Here is a 24,678-nt window from a genome sequence, read left to right as displayed (position 1 = left end):
TGACACAAGGAGGTCCAAAATAAGCAGGCTTACATTAGGGAGAGACTATAGTCAGAGTCAACATGGCCAGTTAACACCAGAGATAACCAAATAATCAGAGGCAAGAGCAAGAACACAAGCAACAGAAACCAATGCCACATGGCACCACCAAAGACCAGTTCTATGACCAGAGCTACACTGGATACCAAGCATACCTGAAAAACAAGATTCTGATCTAAAATTCCATCTTATGAAGATGATAAAGAAACTTAAAGAGGACATAAATAACTCCCTCTAAAGAAATACAGGAAAACACAGTCAAACAAGTGAAGGAATTGAACAAAATCATCCGGGATATAAAATGGAAATAGAAACAAACAAACAAACAAAAATAACAAAGTGACGGAAAACCTAAGAAATCAATCAGGAGTCATAGATGCAAGCATAACAAACAGAATAAAAGAGACAGAAGAGAGAATCTCAGGAGTAGAAGATACTACAGAAGATATTGACACAATACTTAAAGAAAATACAAAGTGTTTGCAAAGCTCATAAGCCAAAACAAACATCCAGGAAATTCAGGACATAATGAAAATTCCAAACCTAAGAATAAAAGGAATAGAAGAGAGAGAGAGAAGATTCCCATCTCCAATGAAATCAGAAGAAAACTTCCCTCAACTAAAAAAAAGATGCCTATAAATGTACAAGAAGCCTACAGAATGCCAAATAGATTGGAACAGAAAAGAAATACCTCCTGTCACATAATATACAAAATACCGAATGCACACAACAACAACAACAACAACAACAACAACAACAACAAAAAGAGTATTAAAAGTGGTAAGGGGGAAAAGGTCAAGTAGCAAGGGAAAAACATATCAGAATTACACCAGACTTCTCAACAAAGACTCTAAAAGATAGATGATCTTGGGAAGATGTCATATAGACCTTGAGAGAACACAAATGCCAGCCCAGGCTATTATACTCAGCAAAACTCTCGATCACCATAGATGGAAATACCATGATATTCTATGGCAAAACCAAATTTAAACTGTTCAGTGGTAAAAGGAGAGCATTTTCAACAAATGGTGCTGGTTCAACTAGAGGTCAGCATGTAAAAGTATGCAAATCAATCCATTCTTATCTTTTTGTAGAAAGCTCAAGTCCAAGTGGATTAAAGACCTTCACATAAAACCAGATACACTGAAACTAACAGAAGAGAAGGTGGGGGAGAGCCTCAAATACTTGGGCACAGGGGAAAAGTTCCTGAACAGAACACCAATGGCTTATGCTCTAAGATCAAGAACTGACAAATGAGACTTCATAAAGTTGCAAAGCTTCTGTAAAGCAAAGGACACTCTCAATAGGATAAAATGGCAACCAACAGAGTGGGAAAAGATCTTTATCAATCCTACATTTGATAGAGGGCTAATATCCAATATATAAAAAGAACTCAAGAAATTACACTCCAGACAACCAAATAACCCTATTAAAAATAGAGTACAGAGTTAAACAAAGAATTCTCAACTGAGGAAACTTGAATGGCTGAGAAGCACCTAAAGAAATGTTCAGCATCCTTAGTCATCTGGAAAATGTATATCAAAACAACCTGAGATTCCACCTCACACCAGTCAGAATAGCTAAGATCAAAAACTCAGGTGAAAGCAGATTTGGAGAAAGTAAAACACTCCTCCATTGTTGGTAGAATTGCAGGCTGATATAACCACTCTGGAAATCAGTCTGGCCGTTCCTCAGACAATTGGACATAGCATTACCTGAGGACCCAGCTATATCACGCCTGGGCATATACTTAGAAGATGCTCCAACATATAACAAGGACACATGCTCCCCTATGTTCATAGCAGCCTTATTTATAATAGCCAGAAACTGGAAAAAACCCAGATGTCCTTCAACAGAGGAATGACTATAGAAAATGTATGTTTACACAACGGACTACTACTCAGCTATTAAAAACAATGAATACATGAAATTCGTAGGCAAATGGATTAAACTAGAAAATATCATCCTTAGTGAGGTAACCCAATCAGAAAAGAATACACATGGTATGCACTCACTGATAATTGGATATTAGCCAAAAAAAACTTGGAATATCCAAGATACAACTCATAGACCACATGAAGCTCACGGAGAAGGTAGACCAAACTGTGGGTGCTTTGGTCCTTAGAAGGAATAACAAAATACTCATGGGAGCAAATTTGAAGACAAAGCATGGGACAGAAGCTGAAGGAGGAGCAGTCCAGACACTGCTCCACTTGGGTATCCATCCCATGTGCAGTCACCAAAGGCAGATGCTGATGTTGATGCCAGGAAGTACATGTTGACAGGAGCCTGATATAGCCAGCTCCTTAGAGGTCTGACATAGCCTGACATATACAGAGGTAGATGCTTACAGCTAACCATTAAACTGATTATGAGGTTCAGTTAGAGAGAAGATTGAAGGAGTTGAAGGGGTTTGTCGCCCCCTGGGGAGAGCATCAATACCAACCAACCAGAGTTCCCAGGGTCTAAACCACCAGCCTGGGAGCACATAAGGAGAACCCCATTGCTCCAGCTGTATATGTAGGGGAGGATAGCCGTGTAGGGCATAGGTGGGAGAGGAAGTTCTTGGTCCCATGAAGGCTGGATGCCCCAGTGTGGGGTAATTTGAGGGACGGGAGGTGGGAGTGGGTGGCTGGTCACACATCCTCATAGAAGCAGGAGGAGGGGTATGGTATAGGTGGTTTCTGGGTGTGTGTGGGGAAAATAGGTAAAGGGGATAAAAATCTGAAACGTAATATCCAATAAAAAAAGAATTAATATCTAGGAAAGGAGGTATAAATACTCTGATAGTAAAATGAAAGTTTGAAACAAATGATACACTTTGAAAAAAAAAGAAAACTGGAAAAATCTAGACAAAAATCAATGATTTTCTACACAGATGCCCCATATCAAAGTTAAATCAGGATCAGTTAAACCATATAAACAGTCCCATGACCTTTAAGGAAATAGAAGCATTCATTAATAGACCTCCAAACAAAAAATGTCAGTGCCTGATAGTTTTAGTGCAGAATTCTATCAGACCTTTAAAGAAGACCTAATACTAATACTTCCAACTATTCCACAAAATAGAAACAGAGGAAACACTACTCAATGTGTTCTATGAAGCCACTGATACTTAAACCGCACAAAGACCTAACAAAGAAACTAAACTTCACACAATAAAACCCTTATGAATATCAATGCAAAATACTCGATAAAATTCTTGAAAACTGAATGTAAGAACACATCAAAAAGATCATTCACCATGATCACATAGGCTTGATCTCAGGGATACAAGGATGGTTTAATGCATAGAAATCCAACAATGTAATACACTATACAAACAAACACAAAGACAAATTCATGTGAACAACCCATTAGATGCTGAAAAAAAAAAGCCTTTGACAAAATACAACACCCATTCATATTAAAAGTATTGGAAAGATCAGAAATTAAGACACATACATAAACATAGTAATATACAGCAAACCAACAGCCAAGATCAAATTAAGTGGAGAGAAACTTCAAGCAATCTCACTAAAATCAGGAACAAGACAAGGCTGTCCACTCTCTCCCTATTTATTAAATATAGTACTTGAAGTTCTAGCTAGAGCAGCTATACAAAAAAAGGAGATCACAGGATATACAAATTGGAAAGGAACAAGTCAAGATATCACTATTTGAAGATGATATAATCGTATACCAAAAATTCTACCAGAGAATATCTACAGCTGATAAACAAATTCAGCAAAGTAGCTGGATATAAAATTAACTCAAATCAGTAGTATGTCTCTATACAAAAGATAAACAGGCTGAGAAAGAAATTAGAGTAACAACAACCTTCATAGCAGTCACAAATAATATAAAATATCTTGGTGTGACTATAACTAAGCAATCAAACAATCTGTATGACAAGAACTTGAAGTCTCTGAAGAAAGAAATCAAAGAGGACCTCAGAAGATAGAAAAATCTCTCATGCTTTTGCATAGGCATGGTTAATATAATAAAAATGACCATCTTACCAAAAGCAATTAATTCAATGCAATCCCCATCAAATTTCCAACTCAATTCTTCACAAAGATAGAAAGCAATTCTCAAAATCATCTGGAATAACAAAAAACTCAGGATATCAAAAACATTTCTCAACAATAAAAGAATTTCTGGGAGAATCACCATCCCTGATCTCAAGCTCTACCACAGAGCAATAGTGATAAAAACTCACATAGTTTTGATACAGAGACAGATATGTAGATCAATCGAATAGAATTGAAGACCCATAAATAAACCCACACAACTCTCATCACTCAATCTTTGAGAAAGATCTCAAAACCATACAGTGAAAAAAAGAAAGCATTTTCAACAAATGTGCTTGTTCAAATGGTGGTCTGTATATAGAAGAGTGGAAATTGATCCATTTTTATCTCCTTATACAAAGCTCAAGTCCAAGTGGATCAAGGAACTCCACATAAAACCAGATATGCTAAATCTAATAGAAGGAAAAGTGAGAAAGAGCCTTGAATATTCTTCCATTGCTGGTGGGATTGTAAGCTGGTACAACCACTGTGGAAAACAATTGGTTGGTTCTCCAGAAAGTTGGAAATAGTTCTACCTGAAGATCCAGGTATACCACTACTAGGCATATACCCAAAAGATGTTCCAACATATAACAAGGACACATGCTCCACTATGTTCATAGCAGATTTATTTATAATAGCCAGCAGCTGGAAACAACCCAGATGTCCCTCAACAAAAGACTGGATACAGAAATTGTGGTACTTTTAAATAATGGAGTTCTACTCAGGTATTAAATACAATGACTTCATGAAATTTGCAGACAAATGGATGAAACTAGAAAATATCATTCCAAGTGAGGTAACCCAGAACAAAAGCACACACATGGTGTATATTCACTGATAAAAATCTCAGAATACCCATTATATAACTCACAGACCATAAGAAGCTTAGACAATAAGTAGCTTAACAAGAAGGAATACCAAAGTGTGAATGAATAATCATGGGAGGTGAAGGAGAAAAGAGGGGTGTGGGGAGCCGACAGAAGGAGGCTATCATCCTTGCAGCAATCTTGAGCCATATACCCTGATAAGAGACCCAATTACATTAGCCTGCAACAGCTGAGCACACTCTGATAACATCTTGCTTTAGATACCCAGGATTTTCCCTTGGGTGTGTGAGACTTAAAGGTGTGTGATTTAAGGGTGTGACTTAGAGATCAGATTTAGAGACAAGCCCTAAGGGCATGACTTAAAGGCATGACTTAGAGGCGTGGCTTAGAAGTGAGACATATAAAAGGTGAGAGGCAGATAGAAGAGAGCAACAGATTATTAGGCACTCGGAAGTACAACTCAGAAGAACTAGGTAGTAGGCATTAGGTACTTAGCACTTGGAACTTGGAACTTGGAGGCACTAGGGACTAGGAACTAGGGACTAGGAACTCAAGACTTGGGATTTGGACTAGGAAGAGAGACTGAAGAATAAACAGGATTGAATCACACTCTGTCTGGTCTCCATTCCTCACGTCCGTCTGTCCTCACTCTCTCTCTTGCTGAACCCCAACCCTCCGACTGAAGCAGCTTGGGGCAGTGCGAGCTCTAATAGTTTAATCCCCAAGGCTTTTGGCAGTGCAGGTTTCAATATTGACTGAACGGTCCGAGACATTTTGGCCCCCAAATGTGGGGCAGCTCGGGCTGCAACAGAGTTCGGGGAAGGTAAAAAGTGGGGCATGATTAGGTATGGAAAGAAACAGGACAGAAGTCCAGAGGGTCAGAAAAAGTCCAGAGGGTTAGCAGTGGGGTAGGGGAATGGAGAAACCACTAGGAAGTCCTAGAAGCCTTGGTAGTGAGAGGTTCCCAGGACCCAACTAAGATGACATTAGCTGAAATACCAACAGAGTGGAGATATCCCCTGACTAATACAGATGCAGATACTCACAGCCAATCATCAAACTGAGTCTCAGGACCACAGTGGAAGACTTAGGGAAGTACTGAAGGAGCTGAATGGCATTATAACCATATAGGAAGAAAAACAATATCAATTAACAGATCTCCCTGTACCCCGAGCTTCTAGGTACTAAACCACTAACCAAAGAGTATATATGGATGGGTCCAATTCCTCCAGCTACATATGTAGAGGATTGCCTTGTCTGTCATCAATGGAAGGGGATCCCCTTGGTCCTGTGGAGGGTTGAAGCCCCAGAGTAGGGGGATGTTAGAGGGGTGAGGCAGGAGTGGGTGGGTGGGTAGCAGAGTACCCACTTATAGGCAAAGGGGAGGGAATATGGGATGTGGAGTTTGCAGAGGTTAGATCAGGAATGAGGACAACATTGAAATGTAAATAAATAAAATAAGCAATTAAGAAAAACTTACCACCATGATGTAACGTGGTCTATACTGAATGGTTCCGAAAAGACCCAATATGACAACTATTATATGCAGAAAATTTCCAAGAATGGGTGCCCACTGGAAGCCGAGGAAGTCAAAGATCTGCCGCTCCAAGGCTGAAAGCTGCAACAAAAGAAGAGTTTATTATTGACCAATCCAGGCTCTCTTAGATCATCTTCATCATTAGCTCCCAGCAGCATAAGTTTGTATATTCATTTACAATCATGCTTGTAGACTTTATCCTTCCTTCCTTCTTTCCTTCTTTCCTTCCTTCTTTTCTTTCTTCTTTCCTTCCTTCTTTCCTTCCTTCTTTCCTTCCTTCCTTCCTTTCTTTTTCTTTCTCTTTGTCTTTCTTTTTTATCACTCACTCTCTCTCTCCCCCTGTCATCCCCTCCCTCTCTTGCTTCCTTTTCTTTTTCTTTTTATGTGGTGCTGAAGAACAAGCTGAGGTGGTCCTGTATGTTAAACAAGGATTCTAACATTGGGATTCACCATCAGTCTCCATTGCTAGGACCCATTCAGCAAACTGTTTAATTTGGTTTTCCTCAGAAAATCTTATAAACTTGAATATTCTGAATTCAAGTATAGAGTTTTAAACCTGTCTCATTTCATGACCTAATTATATATACTTCTTAAATCATTTTCTACAGAAAAACATTCAGGCATAGAATGTGTCTTAAATTAATCATTATTTTCCAACAAGCGATTAGCTAGCACATCATACTTAGAACAATAACAATAACTTTAGGCATGCAGTAAAAAGCTGGTGTCAAATTTGGACAAAAGAAAACAAAACAAAACCCTTATCTTCCTCTTCCTGTATGAATTATATTTAAACAATTATGGTTTGGATAGGAAGAATGCTCCCTGAGCTCATATGTTAAAATATTGGTGTCCATTCACCAGTGTCATAGGTGGGGTGGGTGGTAGGTGATGGTCCCTCAACTCAGCAGTGGACTAATTCCATGACTTAATGCATTATTTGGAAATTACAATGGTGAGGTCTATCTGGAACAAGTAGGAAACTAGGGTGAAGATTTGAAGTATATATTTTTGAGCCCTTTTTGGTTCTTCATTGCCTTGATGTGAGCAGCTGTACTCCATCTTATGCTCAGTAGTGCTCAGCCTCATCAGAGACCTGAGACGATAGAACCATTTGATCATGGATTACAACCTTCAAAACTATGAGCAAGATAAATCTTTCTTCCTTTAGTTGCTCTCCTCAGGCTTTTTATCACAATGGCCGGAAACTAACTAATATTCTGTGTCAAATCTACTTGCTTTCTCTTATCAATACTTGAATGTTAGTAGTGATAAGAGCTCAAAACTTTTTCAATAAGATTCCTACAATAAGTACTAGTTACTCTAGGCCTGTTATCCTAATGTTAAAAAACAGGTATGAAATAGTCCTTTGAACCTTACACATTCAGTAAAGTCTTTTTGAATACCCCAATAAAATTATAATACCATAACAATTTTAGGAATACAATAGAAAATTATATTTGCATTACATATAGTTAAATTTTAAACCATTTGTTCAATGAGTTGCACTGCATACCTAAATCATTTGTGATTGAACAATGAATTTCAAAGACTGCGGTGAACCGCACTGATGTCATTGTCATGTACAAATGGTCCTTCTTAGATTGTAAACCCGGAAATTGTATAGTCCCACCTGACATGTGTTTGGAAATTAATCTTACACAACTGAGGTCTCTTTCTAGATTTTCTTTGATAAAATAATAATTCTTTAAAAATGATCCAGCAATTAGCTATATTGATAGCAGTGGAAACTGAATCTTTAAAATGCAGATGGCACCCTAGGGATTCTTCTTCTCATGCAGCAGGTGTACGCCTGAATAAGTTTAATTTCTTTGTACATAAAAAAATGTCCTCTATCCAGTAAGTGGAATGTAAGCTGGGGAGGAAAATAGAGAAGAGCTGATCCTCAAAGATAATCAGAGCACAACTACAAGGACATCACAGGTGCGTCCTCACTCTGAAGTGTATTGTCACCATTTCTTGCATGTACGATGTGCAGTAATTCCCAAGTACAGAAAAACAGAGCAATGAAAGATGCTGAAATATATTTTCAATCTCCTGTGTATCTCTGCTTCTGACTCTAATTAGTTCCCAGGAACCTTCCCCTGAAGGAAGCAACATTTTATTTATTGGCCCATCAGAGATACAAATATGTACTGTTTTTATGTTCAAATAGGATGAATAGGCTCAGAATAAAGCAACCCTGAAGAGCAGCCACAGGCAATTCGTTCTGAAACGGAAGCCCTATTTTAAAGCTGTCATGCATCATGGAAACCTTTAAAGTGAACTTTTAAAACAGAGAAAAACTCATTTCTATGCTGTCAGATAATGCACAGTTACTATTTCCTTTTATGATATGAAAAAATTCATAATGAAGGCAGCTAAATGAATGGTAATTATTAGAAATCTGCTGTCTTCATTCAAGATGTTCTATCTCTCTTAGCACTTATTTTGTGAGCACTTAATCAACAGAATTGAGATGGGTTGAAATAAAAGTACAAACAGAAGCCATCAAAAATAGCATACATCTAAATTCCTATTATTTAGAATGTTGAAGCTGGAAGCTTGAAAGTTTGAGTTAAGCTTGGGCTATATTATAAGGTCCTGCCTCAAAATATTCAAATGTGCAAACCAAAAGTAAGGGCAGGATTTTAGCAAGAACAAGGCACAGAACTTCTGCAATAACTAGGCTTACTGTAAAATTGTGTTTTGAGTGTGATTAAAATTAACATCTATAGCAACAGTGAAAAGTATGTTTAAAATAAAACAACTCAGTTTTTAATAATAATTTCTAACTACTGTCTTTAAATATTTAGTTATTTAGTTAACCAACAGAAATTTTCTCTTTGAATGTCGTGATCTCTAGAAGTACCTAGGACACCACAGTAAGATTCATAGTCACAGAATGACATGAAATAATAGATAAGTCACTTTAGGAACTTCATGAATATGCTTTAGAAGTATCCCTGTCAGTGGTATAATGAAGTCCCAGTGTCTTGCTCAGAATATGAACCATGTTAATCTCTTACACAATCTGAAGGTACTCCTGGTGTCAGGTTGGTGTTTACTGGGAAGGGATATTTACAAAATGGAAATTACACCATGCTACAAATCAGGGTTTTCTTTATGTTTTAAGCATCTACTGTTGAACATTTACATCACCATGGTAACACAGCACTTTGGAAACAGCTGTTCTGTCTCAGTGGAGCAAGAGTAAATAGTCACCACTTCTGTAAAGTACCACCAACAAAATCAACCCAATCAAGAGGAGAGAGCTGAAGGGAAGGGGGTAGGAGAAGCAGCAGGTAGAGGTGGTGAGGAAGGCAAGGGGGATCAGTGCTGAAAAGTCACAGCAGAGCATGAGTGCATAAGGCATGAGAAGAACTGGAAAATGAGATAAACGGGGAGAAATCGAGAAAGCATAAACGCATGAGACCTTCTAGGAAAGCAAAGCCAGCGACTCATTAAGCGGAAATTAAAAAGTAGTCAGTAGCATAAAAAGATTTTTTGAGAAAGGGATTTGTTTTTAAATGAAAAGTTAACATAGGTCATAGTAGGAGAGCAAACAGAGTACGATTAAAAATGCGTATGCATCTTTCCCTAATCAATTTAAAAACTAGAAGCGATCGAAATGTGAATAAATGACACCCAGTGATAATGTCTTATAGATTCACACATTGCCATTAACCATTCGCTTGGTATCTTGAATAATTGCTAAAAATATTGTTCATAATCATGAAAATTAATTATATTCTGTTAAAGCATTGTAAAACCTCTAGAATATGAATAGGTTTCTGGGCATTTCTCCAGGCTTATAATACAAGTACAGTGGAAGCTCGTGCATTCTTTTCCTTTCTTTTCTTATTTTGTATTTTATTAAAGAAGACATTTAAGTGCTATAAAATCAAGTTGAAGTTATCTTTTACTTGTATTTATCTCATTTTTTTTTAGTTGAGTTGTACCTGTCTAAATGTTAATATTTTAAAAATCTGACAGCATTGGGTTTCAGAAGAAAGAGAGAAGTCCTTTTATGTCCATTCCTTTTGAACAGTCCCATGGCTCACTGGAGACAGATGCAAGGAAAAGTCTGAAATGAGATCTCACTTGCCTCAGAGACACAAGAAAGCACCAAACCAGCCATATTCTCATAAAAGACTGAATTAAAAGCACATTGTACAATTGCTACTGATGTGGCTAACTTTTACCTTAAGAATTCATGGGCTAAGTATTCTATAACCACAAAGGATTAAATAGAACTAAATCTCCCCTTGAAGAGAAGGTTTAATGTCTACAATTAATATCTCTCTTGGTGAAGTCATATCTCTCAGATTGTTTCAAAGAAGTTATAATTACAAATGAATGCTTCTTGATGTATACCAAATCTAGGCCCCTTGACCCCTCCCCCAGCTTTATTAATACTTCCTTTGCTTAAAAATTGTCTATCCACTAACCGCACAAAATATTTTCATGCTCCATATGGATGACCAACAGTTCCTACTATTCAATAGCTCAAAACTATTCGAATAGTGGTTACATGTGATAAGCTGGAATTTGGAGATGCTTTTCATACCTATAAATTTTATCAATAACATTTGCACTGATCACTACTAGCTTGTGTTGAGATTTAATTTTAGTTTTTATTTTTTCAGAATGTGGGTCTGGGAATCAAATCCCAGGTTATCAGGCATGGACATAACTACCTTTACTCTCTGAGTTATATGTTCAGTTCTTGTTGCTAGATTTTTTTTTTAACAGCCATATCTCACAGCCTGGTGGTCATCAGTGTTTGCATGTGCTAGTTAGGTGGGACGTAAGTAGCATGCAAAGAAGAGAATGTTCCTTAAAGATGCATAGTTTGCTGCATTGTTCTTGACCTGGGTCTGGCAATGGGAAAACGTGTCTCTAGCACACTTGGAAAGGTTTCATGGGTTTTGAGCTCTTGTATCTTAAGGAAATGATTGGGTCTTCCCCACTCTTACATTTCAATAATGAAAGTATATGTTTCAAGGAAGTAGTATATCACCAAAAGAACATGTGTTGAATGTCCTTGTTGCTTGTTTTGTCTTGTTGTTTTTTATTTCTCTTTTGAGACAGAGTCTCACTGTGTTGCTCTGGCTGGTCTGAAACTCAAGATATAAGCCAGGCTGGTCTTGAACTCACAGAAATACTTTTATCTCTGTTTGCTAAATTAAAGGAATAAAAAATGCAACTGTCATATCAAGGAATGTTTCCTGTTAAAGAAAAGAAATAGATTTCATTCCGTAGATGGTCAGGTTTAGGAAGGCTGAAGGCAGAGAACATGGAAGGAGAACTAGTATATCAGAAATTCACTTAGAAAATTTGTATGCATTGAGTCAAGATAAGAAGGAGCAGAGAGACAACCATTTCACCAGCTTCTCAATATGATAGTGAGCTAATGGATTAGAGAAAGAACCTAAAGCCTGAGAATAGTAACATGCATATGACATGAACAGTACTCAGTTTATCAATATGCAGATTATCAACCTTCAATTTATTAATATTTATTAAACTCTGGTACTAATAAAAGTAGAAAAATATGTCTTATCACTTAAGATCTATAAAAATATGAACAATCAGCAAAGTTACATTAAAGTTGTGAGTAGTTTCATCCCTTGATCCATCTGTCACTTTGAACTCATGTCACTAATTGTTTAACGAGGTTAATTTCTGAAATGAAGTGCTTGTAGAATCAACAGAGTATGTATAGTGACATTTGACATTTTAACACATTTTATCTTCATTCATTCCCAGAAGGGCTTTTATTCCACTTTTCATCTTTTTAACAGAGGGAAACTGTCTTTTAGAAACATCATCTATGCTAATTAATCAACTATCAGTTTCTTCATCAAAATTAGCTCATGGGAGGCTAGAATTGGTCTTTATGGTGGGCCTGCATTCCTTTAGGTGTTTCTACGGTGCATTTTCTTTTTTTTTTGGCTTTATCACCTCCTAGAATGATCTCCTTCTTCCATTTTCAGAATTAGCTACAGTGTAGTGTGTAAAGTCTTTGTGTAGTAATCTAACCATGTCTCTCAGCCACATTTCTCTTGTACATACATTGACACTTATGAACAATTTGGCTCTCCACTTTAAGGTCAACTAAATACTCACTCAGAATCAAACTTGGTTCTGCCTCTGTTCTAGCTCTGCCTTCCCCTTCCTGCCTGGTACATGGATGCCCTGAGAAAAGTGTGGACACTAAAATGTTCCAGATGCCAGGGACCCAAGAGGTTCCAGGACCCAACAGGAAGGACATTAGCTGAAATACCCAACAAAGGGGAGATAGAATCCATAGAGACCATATCCAGTGGATAGGCACTACTCCCAGTTGAGGGATGGGGCCTTCTACCCACCTCAAAAATATTAATTCAGAATTCCTACTGTCAAAAGGAAGTGCAGAAACAAGGAGTAGAGCAGAGACTTAAGGAAAGGCTATCCAGAGACTGCCCCACTTAGTGATCCATCTCATATGCTGACAGCAAATCCAGACACTATTGCTGATGCCAAGAAGAGCTTGCTGACAGGAGCCTGGTATAGCTGTCCCCTGAGCCTGTGCCAGTACAGATGTAGATGCATGCAGTCAAACATCAGACTGAACGTGGGAACCTCAATGCAAGAGATAGACCAAAGACTGAAATAGCTGAAGAGGTTTTCAACCCCAGAGGAAGAACAATAATAACAACCAATCAGATCCCCCAAAACTCCCATGAGCGAAGCCACCAATCAAATTCCACATGGGGCGAACGAGACCCATGGCTCCACCTAGATATGAAGCAGAGGATTATCCTATATGGCATCACTGGTAGGGGAGCCCCTTGCTCTTGTGAAGGCTAGATGACACAGGGTAGGAGAATGCTGAGGCTGGGGTAGGTGGGTACAGTCGGGGGAGCACCTTCATAGAGGCAGGGGGAAGGGGAGGGAATAGGTTTGTGGAGGGGAAACAGGGAAGGAGGATAATATTTGAAATGTAAATAATAAAATAACCAATAAAATGAATAAAATCCTAACTTCTAAATTATTTTTAAATTGGAGAACTTGATTGTTTAAAAATCATAACTAGTTTTCTTTTTCTAAACATTTCATTCAACAAACATGAGTTAGTTTTGATTTTAAGAAAAACACCTTTTCCATCTCCTGTTTTCCATCCCCCTCCTGAACAATGGTGGCACTCTCCGATAATCTTAGCATTTCAGAGGCAAGCAAATCTGAGTTTGAGGCCAGCCTGGTCTAAAGAGCAAGTTTCAGAAGCACTTAAGCTATCCAGAAAAATGCTATCTCTACAGTAAGAGAGAGAGACAGAGACGGAGAAAGAGACAGAGGCAGAGAAGGATTTTGCTTCAAGCCACAACAGGCAAGATTTATTAGATATACCTCACATGTACTTAAACAAAATAATGAAAAGCAATTTAAATATTTATTATTCTGGCCATAGCTTGGTCTGTTTTATTATAATGCATTCTGTTATATAATTTGCTTATAGAATAATTTCTTAACCAAAATTTTATTTTGTAAAATACTCATGAAGATAATATATTGTATAACGTTCCACATTAGAGGAAACTGGAGAATAGCTATGCTTGGCTAAATATTTTGGGAGTTTTCACTGCAGGTGCTGAATAATGTCTTAGTCAGGGTTTGCATTCCTGCACAAACATCATTACCAAGAAGCAAGTTGAGGAGGAAAGGGTTTATTCAGCTTACACTTCCACATTGCTGTTTATCACCAAAGGAAGTCAGGACAGGAACTCAAACAGGTCAGGAACTCACTTGGAGACAGGAGCTGATGGAAGGATGCTGCTTACTGGGTTGCTTCCCCTGGCTTGCTCAGCTTGCTTTCTTATAGAACTCAGGACCACCAGCCCAGGGATGGCACCACCCACAATCAGCCTTTCCACCCTTGATCATTAACTGAGAAAATGCCTTACAGCTGGATCTCATGGAGGCATTTCCTCAACTGAGGCTCCTTTCTCTGTGATAACTCCAGCTTGTGTCAAGTTGACACACAAAACCAGCCAATACAACTGACCCCTTGTCAATGTGACACACAAACATAGCACTATTAAGCCTCAACCCTTACTTTCTTATTCATCACAAAGATCTAAATAACTTTAAAAGTCCCACAGTCTTTACAAAGTCTTACATATTAAAATTTCAACCCCTTTATAATATCCAATCTCTATTGAAATTCAATTCATAGTCTTTACAATTCAAAGTCCCTTAACTGTGGGCTCCACTAAAATACTTTCTTACTTCAAGAGGAAAAAATATCAGGGCATAGTCACAATCAAAAGCAAAATCAAACTCTTACTGTCAAATGCCTTGGATCCACTCAAGATTGTCTAAGCTTGGGTCACTTCTCCAGCTCTGCTCTTTGTAGCACACACCTTGTCTTCTAGGCTCCAGCTGCCTGCACTCCACTGCTGCTGCTGTTCTTGGTGGTCATCTCATGGTACTGACATCTCCAAAACACTGCTGTGTTCTGCTGCAACTGGACTACACTTTCACAAATAGTCTCTCATGGGCTGTATTCATGGTGCTAAGCCTCAACTTCTCTGCATGACCCTTCAGTCCTGGGCCTTCACCTGCCACTGAGGCTGCACCTTCATCAATGGCCTCTCCTGGCATATCACAGTGCCATGCATCAGCTGCTACCCCTTCATGTTTCAAAGCCAGTACACCTGGGTGACTCAAACATTACCAAGTCTGATTGCCAACATGAGTTCCAACTGTGGCTGCCTCTGGAACAAAATTTTTTGTGCTCTCAGGAAACACTTCCTAGAAGATGTTACCTTTGTGATGCTGTTCTCTTCTTGATCATTGCTAATTTCTTAGCTCCAGATAACCAGCATCAATCGTCCCACTTATGCAAAGGTTTTGCTTTAGTAATTCTGGTATCTTGTTAATCACAGCTGATTCTTCAGCCCCAGCTAACCAAAACCACAGAATCTTCACAGTCAAAACAAAAACAGCCCCGTTAAGAGTCTCTAATCTTCCCTCTGAAATTTCACAAGCTAAGCATCCAACATTTATTTATACTGTTCTCAACATTGTCTTCCAAGTTCCTTCAGAACATCCACAGAGCACTTAACACCCAGTGGTTCTTCTAGCCCAAAGTTCCAAAGTCCTTCCATAGTCCTCTCCAAAACATGGTCAGGCTGGCACAGAAATACCCCAACTCCTGGTACCAATTTGTTTCAGTCAGGGTTTGTATTCTTGAACAAGCTGGAAAGGAAAGGGTTTATTCAGCTTACACTTCCACATTGCTGTTCACTACCAAAGGAAGTCAGGACAGGAACTCACACAGGGACTTGGAGGCAAGAGCTGATACAGAGGCCATAGAGAAGTGCTGTTTACTGGATTGCTTGCCTTGGCTTACCCAGCTTGCTTTCTTATAGAACCCAGGACTACCAACCTAGGGATGGCACCACCCACAATCAGCCTTCCCACCCTTGATCACTAATTGAGAAAATGCCTTATAGCTGGATCTCATGGAGGCATTTCCTCAACTGAGGCTCCTTTCTCTGTGATAACTGTAGCTTGTGTCAAGTAATTATTAAAACCAGCCAGTACAAGTAATTATTACAGGATATAAAACTTGAACAATGAAATTTGATAGTAACAGCATGCACTAGAAACCTCTCTGAGCAAGGTCTGGAGTTGTTCTCATCTTGGAAGTGGAGAGAGACTTGGACTGGGTAAGATAACATTGATAGCACCATTAAAAGCATCAGGTGAGAGGAGATGGAACCTGAACTATGACTTGTTCTAAATTACCTTGAGCCAAAGTAGTTTAGAATGTGGACAATGTAAAAATATTGAAGGAAAAAAATCTGAAATCTAAAGAATTGTCTCTGAGAAGTGAAGGTAAACCATGGTTTCCACACTTTGATGGTGTCCTAGAACAAGCAGCTCTGAACTTTCCCTTAATGTTCTGTACTCTTTATGTAAATTCTCTCCTCCCAGTTAGCTAGCAAGCCACAGAAAAGTCAAGTGGTTTGCAATGTGAGTTAAATGAAATCTAATTAGACTAATTTCAACAACAGGTAAGAGTTGGGTATTAACTATCCTGAAAGAAAACCTAAAGTCTACGGATCATAACTTTTGGGTTAATCATAACCAGGGATTCTTTTACTCCCAAATATCTGCTACCTTCTCACTTAGCTTAATTATGAACCCGAGGCTTCAAGCTATGAGGGCTGATTATGGAGAATGAATTTCTCACAATTAAATTAGCTTTAGCAAGATTCCGTTTTATCAATAGGTTGGGAGGAGGATTTTGAATCTTATTTCCTAACAACGGGTGAAGTCATGTGTAAGGCATATGACAAAGCATGCCTTTAAAAGCTAAGGTGTGAGTCCCTCACTCTAGGCTTCTACTAAGTCATCAATGGCTTGGGTAAAATTTTCTTCCAAATTTGAGTATAGAAGATTAATTTCTTGGTATTTGTCCATGGAAATCATTTGGTCTTTGGAGCTGCTAGTTTACAGCATTTGAGTCAGCTTCTAAGAACAGAGTCCCTGCTGCAAAATTCCCAAGTTCTAAATCCTCCAACTTAAACCCTAACATCCAAACAGAAGTTGACCTTAAGAAGTGCAGCTATTTCAGCAAAAGCCCAGTGTGGCAATTTGTTATAGAACAGTGATCGGAGATTGAATTTCCACTCTCCAGTGGAACCATAATGGACTGGAGAGTACTAAGGTTGAACCCCTATGCTGACTGACCTATACAATCCTACAAACAGCTGGCAGGACACGCCTACCAACCACAGCATTTAAGAATCCCATGATGGTGTTTCATAAATGGCAACACAGCATGACAAGATGGAAGAGAGGGTTATGGGCCAACTGTTTCTTTAAAAGCCATTTCTTGTCTTTATTTGTAGGAGAAATCACTCACAAAAATTCCCTAAACATTCTCATTATTTCCTGCAGTTTCTGAAGAGCTATGTTCTGTGTTAGAATGAAATTCCGTTTCCTCTTTAAATATAGTATTAAATAATGTAAACTTTGGTCCTGTCAAAATACTTCTTATATAGAGAGGTGAAACTAATTTGATATATAATATTTTAAAATTATGACGTAAAAATATAAATTTTAAAATGTATAAAAATTAATCATTGAATGCTTGATGTTGTTGAAGTGGGCGAATAGTATCAGTAGCTCATTTTTTTTTGATGTCTTTGTGTCTTTATTCCTTCTTTAAGGTCAATGTTTCAATATCTTCTTTGTGTTTATACACTTAGGGGAGATAAAGTTTCACCAAACAGACTATATCTTTGTTTGTACAACTGGTAGAAGTTTCACATATTTAGGTTGTTTCTTGTAATATTATATTCTACTTTTTTCTATGCATTTATTGTTAACTGATAGTTATGACCCTCCTTGGTGCTACAGCTTTAACCATTTCTGCCTGAGTGTCTTTGTTCTCCAAGTCTTAAGGGACACACTGAATCCACCTCTTTGCACACTATAATGATGCACTGGGGCAACTTAATTGTTTCTAAAATAACCAGCAAAGCTTGACCAAACTCTTAGCCCTCATGTTTCAAGATTATAGGTATATAAAAAAAAGTAAATAAGAAAAAAGTTATTATATGTTCTATAATCTAGATTCTCTTCTTGTAACAGAAGGTGAAGGGCAGGTAACTCTAATTTAATTCATTGTTTAAGATGTACACGTATTCATTTTGAAAATTCGAATCTAGCCTACTTGTTACCCTTGAATACTTCTAATAATGTACTTGCACTTATGACCCTTAAAATACTTATGCACACACTGCGTAAATTTGTCTGTATGTGTAGGTGTAGGACCATACACTGAAGCATGGGCAACATGCCATGCTGTAATTTGGAAGAAATTGACTCTCCTTCCCACAACTTTCATAGCTATGGTGGGACTTCATAGACTCCCACCCTATTCATAGAATTATAAGTGGCTTTATTTAGTGCTGGTTTTGCTCATATAACCATAGCCCTTGAGAGTACTGTCATATCCTGAAAAGATTGCTTTACATCAGTCAGTTACAACCTCTACCTCATACATCTTTCTGGCCTGTCTCCTGACATCATTCCCGAGCTTTAAGAGGAAAAGGCATGGTGTGAACATCCCATCGAGAGCTAAGCACAGCACAATCTTTTATTCTCTGCACTCTGACCAGTTGTGAGTCTCAGTATTAATTGCCATCTACTGTAAAAACAAGCTTCTCCAATGAGGCCTGAAAGCTGCACTAATCTATGTATATAAAGATAAGTATTTAGAGAAGAGCATTTTACCATTTTCATTAAGCAAAATAAAAGCTGTTTCCCCTCCTACAGCACATCACCTACCCAGCCTGCAGTCTTGGTCCAATTACCAGTACCAGCTACAAGTTCTGTCTTGGGGAGTAGGCCCTATATTGAAGCAGAAAGTGATTGGTTACACCCATAATACTTATAACATTGTTGCACAAAAGAATGTTCCTTCAAGGTTAGTTGTTATTGTAGCTCTCAGAGTTCACAGCAGGATAAGTCTACTGATTGCCTGTTACTTCCTAAATTATACACATGTGTATAAAAAAAGTTCACATAGTTACTTTGTACAGAAGTATAAAGCATTAATGTTTTAGTCATGATGCAGCTACTTTGTTAATAGGAGTAGACACTGTCTGTAACCTGAGTTTGTATCTCAGTCATACTTGTTCTCTTAGAATCGAAATCCATATTTGTAAAGTCTTTCACAGAGATGAGGACCTTTTACAAGATTATGTACAATGACAATTCTTTATTGCTATTTAATGGTTCAGCCCTAACAAATGCTTATATTATCATAATACATACTCATGATAATATGATATCTCTCAGTCTCATGTTTGAAGGAAAGAATATTTTTCCAAATCGCTTCTTTTTCTGGTAAAGTTGGAAGAAATGGGAGAGCTAGTTTTTGTCCATCACCTATTTTGTGGTAGTGTCAGCATTATGAATGGTATCTCATCAATCCTAGAAAACCATATGAAGTTGTCATTTTTATGTATTTTTTAGATATTTAATAGTCTACCTGTTACAAGGAAGAGACATAATTGGCAAATGATGGAAGTAGCATGACAGTCAACCTCAATTCGGCCTTTTCCTGAAGGCTTAGATTAATTTCCCATTCACTGTAGAATAATCAAAATAGAAATTCCAAAATTTATAGCTCACAAAAATTAGGTAATATGAAAGATAAAAGTAAAAACCAACAAAAATGTCAAAACATTTGACTTTATCCTTAATAAAATAAGAATAACATTAGAAGTAAATGGCCTATACACTAAAAACATAAAATTGACTGGGTGAGAACATGACATTTCTGTACACTATCAAGAAATTGACTTAAATAAATGATATAAGTAGACTGAAATAAAAGAATAAGAATAATTGTATTATGCAGACATTGATCAAAAAAGGAGTAATGACCACATTGGGATCAAATAAAGAATATTATAGCTAAAAGTTAATAGTGAGAAACAGAAAGAAAGAGTTTATAGTGATAAAAGCATTACTCTACAAAGAAGCGCTATGAATAAACCAAGAGTAAAAAAATACATGAGATTAAAAAAATGAAATATTTGAGTGAAACACTTTTATATCTTTCTCTGTACCAAAGAATGAACAGAATTATATATAAAATTTATAACAGTAGCCAAGAAAACCATCACCATAATGAAAAAATAGGACCATATTTTGGGTCATAAATAAATATCAATAAATTAAAAATGAATTGAAATTATTAGAATCAGACTGTATTCTTCAAGATGAAAATGAAATTAGAAATTACTAACAATAAGATAATCACTCTCAAAACTTGGAAATTATACATTTTTAGGATACCTAGTCTCCTTTCTGAAGTCATAAAATTTTCCAGTACCTTTCCCCCCTTTGTTCAAGTATGTTTTATTTCCTTAAATAGCTATTTAAGATAGCATAACAAGTTCACAGAAATAATGAATACCTAAAGAGATTAATTTTGTTGTTCTTCCTAAACAATAGAGTAATCTTGTAATGCCAAACTTTCTAAAATAGGAAGTTGCATTCATAGTATTCTATTGGTATTAATATTTCTATTTTGATTGTCTATTTGCATGTAATGTGCATATGCATTTGTCACTGTCTCGCTCATCATCTTTTACGAGTAGGCTTCTTTTCTCCTAAAGTCTTAGTCTTAAATTTGTTAAAAGAGATTCCTTGTTGTCAAGCTCATTTTTCCTCACTTGACAGCTTCCTTATTTCCTTCAAAATATTAAAACGTATTTTCATGTTTCTTTTCTTCACAATATCAAAAATATGTTATCCACATGATGCTGGTTGGAAGCCTGACTGTGTCTCTGAAGGGAAACACTCCCCACTGTTTACTCTCTACTAGATCTTTCAGTCTCTACATTGTTTTTCTTAAAACTTCTTTTTATAAAAAATTTAAATTGTGTGTGTGCATGTGAGTGCCTGTGCCTGTACATATGTGTGTGTGTGTGTGTGTATGTGTGTGTGTGTGTATAAGTCAGAATACAACTTGAAAAAGTCTATTCTCTTCTCCAACTGTATAGCTTCTGGGGGTTGAATTTAGGTCAACAAGCTTGGTGGTGTTGATAGGTTTTATGTGGTGAGCCATCTTGCTACACTGAATGTATAGGAACTTTCATACATTTTTAACTATAATTTCTCTTTTTGTAGAATTCACCGAATTATTAAATTAGCTTTCTTGGATTTTGTTGCCTTAATTTTTTTCCTTTCTGAACGTATTTCTTAAGTTAAAATGTAAAGTTACAATAGAAAGTATTGAGTTTTATCATTCTATTTCATACATTTGTGTTGTCACACACAGGGTCTTTTGACCAATTCTGAAAATACTCAGTTATTTGATGTTTAGACTTTTATACTTCTTGAACCATTTCTGTCTCCACTTTCCTATAGTAACATACACTTTCTATTTTTATTAACTTCTCTGTGTCTCAAGAAACTAACTTCCTGGGTATATGCCCAGGAGTGGTATAACTGGATCCTCAGGTAATGCTACGTCCAATTTTCTGAGGAACCACCAGCCTGATTTCCAGAGTGGTTATATCAGCCTGCAATCCCACCAACAATGGAGGAGTATTCCTCTTTCTCCACATCCTCGCCAGCATCTACTATCACCTGAGTTTTTGATCTTAGCCATTTTGACTGGTGTTAGGTGGTATCGCAGGGTTGTTTTGATTTGCATTTCCCTGATGACTAAAGATGTTGGGCATTTCTTTAGGTGCTTCTCGGCCATTTGAGTTTCCTCAGTTGAGAATTCTTTGTTTAGCTCTGTACCCCATTTTTAATAGGGTTATTTGTTTGTCTGGAATCTAATTTCTTGAGTTCTTTGTATATATTGGATATTAACCCTCTATCAGATGTAGAATTGGTAATGATCTTTTCCCAATCTGTTGGTTGTCATTTTGTCTTATTGACAGTGTCCATTGCCTTACAGAGGCTTTGCAATTTTATGAGGGTCCAACATATAACAAGGACACATGCTCCACTATGTTCATAGCAGCTTTATTTATAATAGCCAGAAGCTGGAAAGAACCCAGATGTCCTTCAACAGAGGAATGGATACAAAAAATGTGGTACATTTACACAATGGAGTATTACTCAGCTATTAAAAACAAAGAATTCGAGAAATTCTTAGGTAAATGGATAGAACTAGAAAATATCATCCTGAGTGAGGTAACCCAATCACAAAAGAACATACATGGTATTTACTCACTGATAAGCGGATATTAGACCAAAATCTTGAAATAGCCAAGATTCAACTCACAGACCATATGAAGTTCCTGAAGAAGGAAGACCAAGTGTGGGTGCTTCAGTCCTTCTTAGAAGGAGTAACAAAATACTCAAGGGAGCAAATATGGAGACAAATTGTGGGACAGAAACTGAAGGAGGGGCCGACTGGAGACAATTCCACCTGGGTATCTATCCCATGTGCAGTCACCAAAGGTAGACACTGATGTGGATGTCAGGAAGTGCATGCTGACAAGAGCCTGATACAGCTGTCTCCTCAGAGGTCTTCCAGAGTCTGACACATTCAGAGGCAGGTGCTCACAGCTAAGCACTGATCTGATCAAGGGTTTCCCAATGGAGAAGTTAGAAGACTGAAGGAGCTGAAAGGGTTTGTGGCCTCATTAGGTGAGTAACAATACCAACCAACCAGAGCTCTCCAGGGTCTAAACCAGCAGCCTGGGAGCACATAGGGAGGGAACCATGACTCCAGCTGTATATGTAGGGGAGGATGACCTTGTTGGGCATAGGTGGGAGAGGAGATCCTTGATCCTATGAAGGCTGAACACTGAGGGGGGGGGATTTGAGGGGGTTGGGATGGGGGGGTAGGTGGGGGCACATCCTCATAGAAGTTTGAGGAGGGGGGATGGGATAGGAGGTTCCTGGGTAGTGGGGGAAATGGGGCAAGGGGATAAAATTTAAAATGTAAATATAATATCCAATTAAAAAAAACTAATTTTCTAATGTTTGTTTTTCTATATATCATTCTGCTTAATAGCTTCAGAAATATTATCCTATATTATTTCTCTTCCTGTCTTGTATATTGTTAGCCCATATTTTGAACTTTATATTTTAATTAGTGCATCTTAATTTATGTTAATTATTTTTTTAAAAAAATGTTTGTCATTTTCTTCATTGTCATCCCAATTCCCTCTATTATTTCCTTGATCATATGAATTTTGCTTATTTCATATTCAATACTTAATATCACTGTAGGATCCACTCAGCTGTTTATCTTTTCTCCTGCCTTCTACTTATGGAAGCCTTTTGGTTCGTATAGTCCATATAGTTGCCTTCTAATTTTGTTCCTTGGTCCTTTTCTTAAAAAAATTTTATATACACATTTAAATTTTTCTTTTAATTTAATGTACATGCACATCCTGAAGTGTTTGAGTTGAGGGTCACATTCATCTCACAAAGCAGAGCCCAGTATGAACCTCGAGGTTATTATTCTAAGTGAAATGAACAAACCAGTAGAAAAACACTGCACAATCACTGCACTGCACAGTCACACTCTGATGCTATATCTAAAAAAAAAATAAGATATAAGAAAGAGAGAGTAAAAAAGTAAAAAGAAAGAGCATGGCAGAGATCAGAACGATGAAAAGTGCTGGTGTATAGCAGGAGGCTGGGGAGCTCACATCATGTGTAGCAGGAGGCTGGGGAGCTCACATCATGTGTAGCAGGAGGCTGGGGAGCTCACATCATGTGTAGCAGGAGGCTGGGGAGCTCACATCATGTGTAGCAGGAGGCTGGGGAGCTCACATCATGTGTAGCAGGAGGCTGGCAGGCTCACATCATGTGTAGCAGGAGGCCGGGGGCCTCACACACAGCATGCTGATCAGAGTTACTAATCTGTTAGGAATTTGGTGACTTAATGTGAAGTTAAATAACCTGAGAGTGCATTTTTCTTATTCTTGTTATTTTACTTATACTTTGCTTCTAAATGTCCATATTCTTTGTCAGAGTCCTGGAAGTACTAATACCCAAGACCATTTTTTTTTAAACAAACAGGTAGGATAAATTAATTTACATTTATCCATAGGAAATATTTGTGAGAATAAAACAATCTTTTATATTTTCCTCTATCCTTATAGTTGGAGGCATACAGCTGACTTTTTTTTTTGGCATTCTTTTGGAACTTGTATTTTCTTCTCCATTCTTTCTGTTTTAGAAAAAAAAAATTTCAAAACCAGGGCCACTTAATGCCTTGTTAGTTCATTTATGCAAGCATTCGAATTCTGAAGTTCACTGTTTTTCATGGTCAGGGATATACACGGGATAATCTTGTGACACTTTCAAAGAAATACACTATTCAACATATTTCTAACAAACAAGATATTGACTTACGTTACATCCATGTGACACAATTAGCAAGAAATTTTACTGTTTTTAAGGAAGCCAGTTTTTTTTTTTCCTGGTATGAATTACCAGGAAATGAACAGAAGCCAGTTTTCTACTTGGTGTTGAAATAGGTATATACACCTATTTGGTTCTCTGTCAAATGATAATGTTGGTTTATAATAAACAGTGGGGAAAACAGAAAAAAACCCATGCCCTCTGATGTGTTTATAAAAAGATAAAGAGAAAGGGAATATGTTCTATGGGTGTGTGGTGAGGTATGGGGGAAGGGGATGTCTCAGCCAAGGCATCCCTTCCCCCTGAG

At 37.5% G+C, this 24,678-nt stretch overlaps 1 protein-coding gene across 1 annotated transcript in view; it reads right to left on the bottom strand.

Moving 5' to 3' along the window:
* Positions 1-24,678, bottom strand: part of Nkain3 (sodium/potassium transporting ATPase interacting 3) — a 588,474-nt gene that overhangs the window by 300,428 nt on the left and 263,368 nt on the right. The window contains exon 2 of the mRNA XM_076924094.1: positions 6,402-6,539. Coding sequence (XP_076780209.1) covers positions 6,402-6,539 — 138 coding nt within the window. The remainder of the gene's footprint in view (positions 1-6,401; positions 6,540-24,678) is intronic.

Source organism: Arvicanthis niloticus, chromosome 25 (genome assembly GCF_011762505.2).
Source record: "Arvicanthis niloticus isolate mArvNil1 chromosome 25, mArvNil1.pat.X, whole genome shotgun sequence".
NCBI classification, from domain to species: domain Eukaryota; kingdom Metazoa; phylum Chordata; class Mammalia; order Rodentia; family Muridae; genus Arvicanthis; species Arvicanthis niloticus.
Note: the sequence above shows the minus strand (reverse complement) of the source record. Positions and strands in the feature narration are given on the sequence as shown.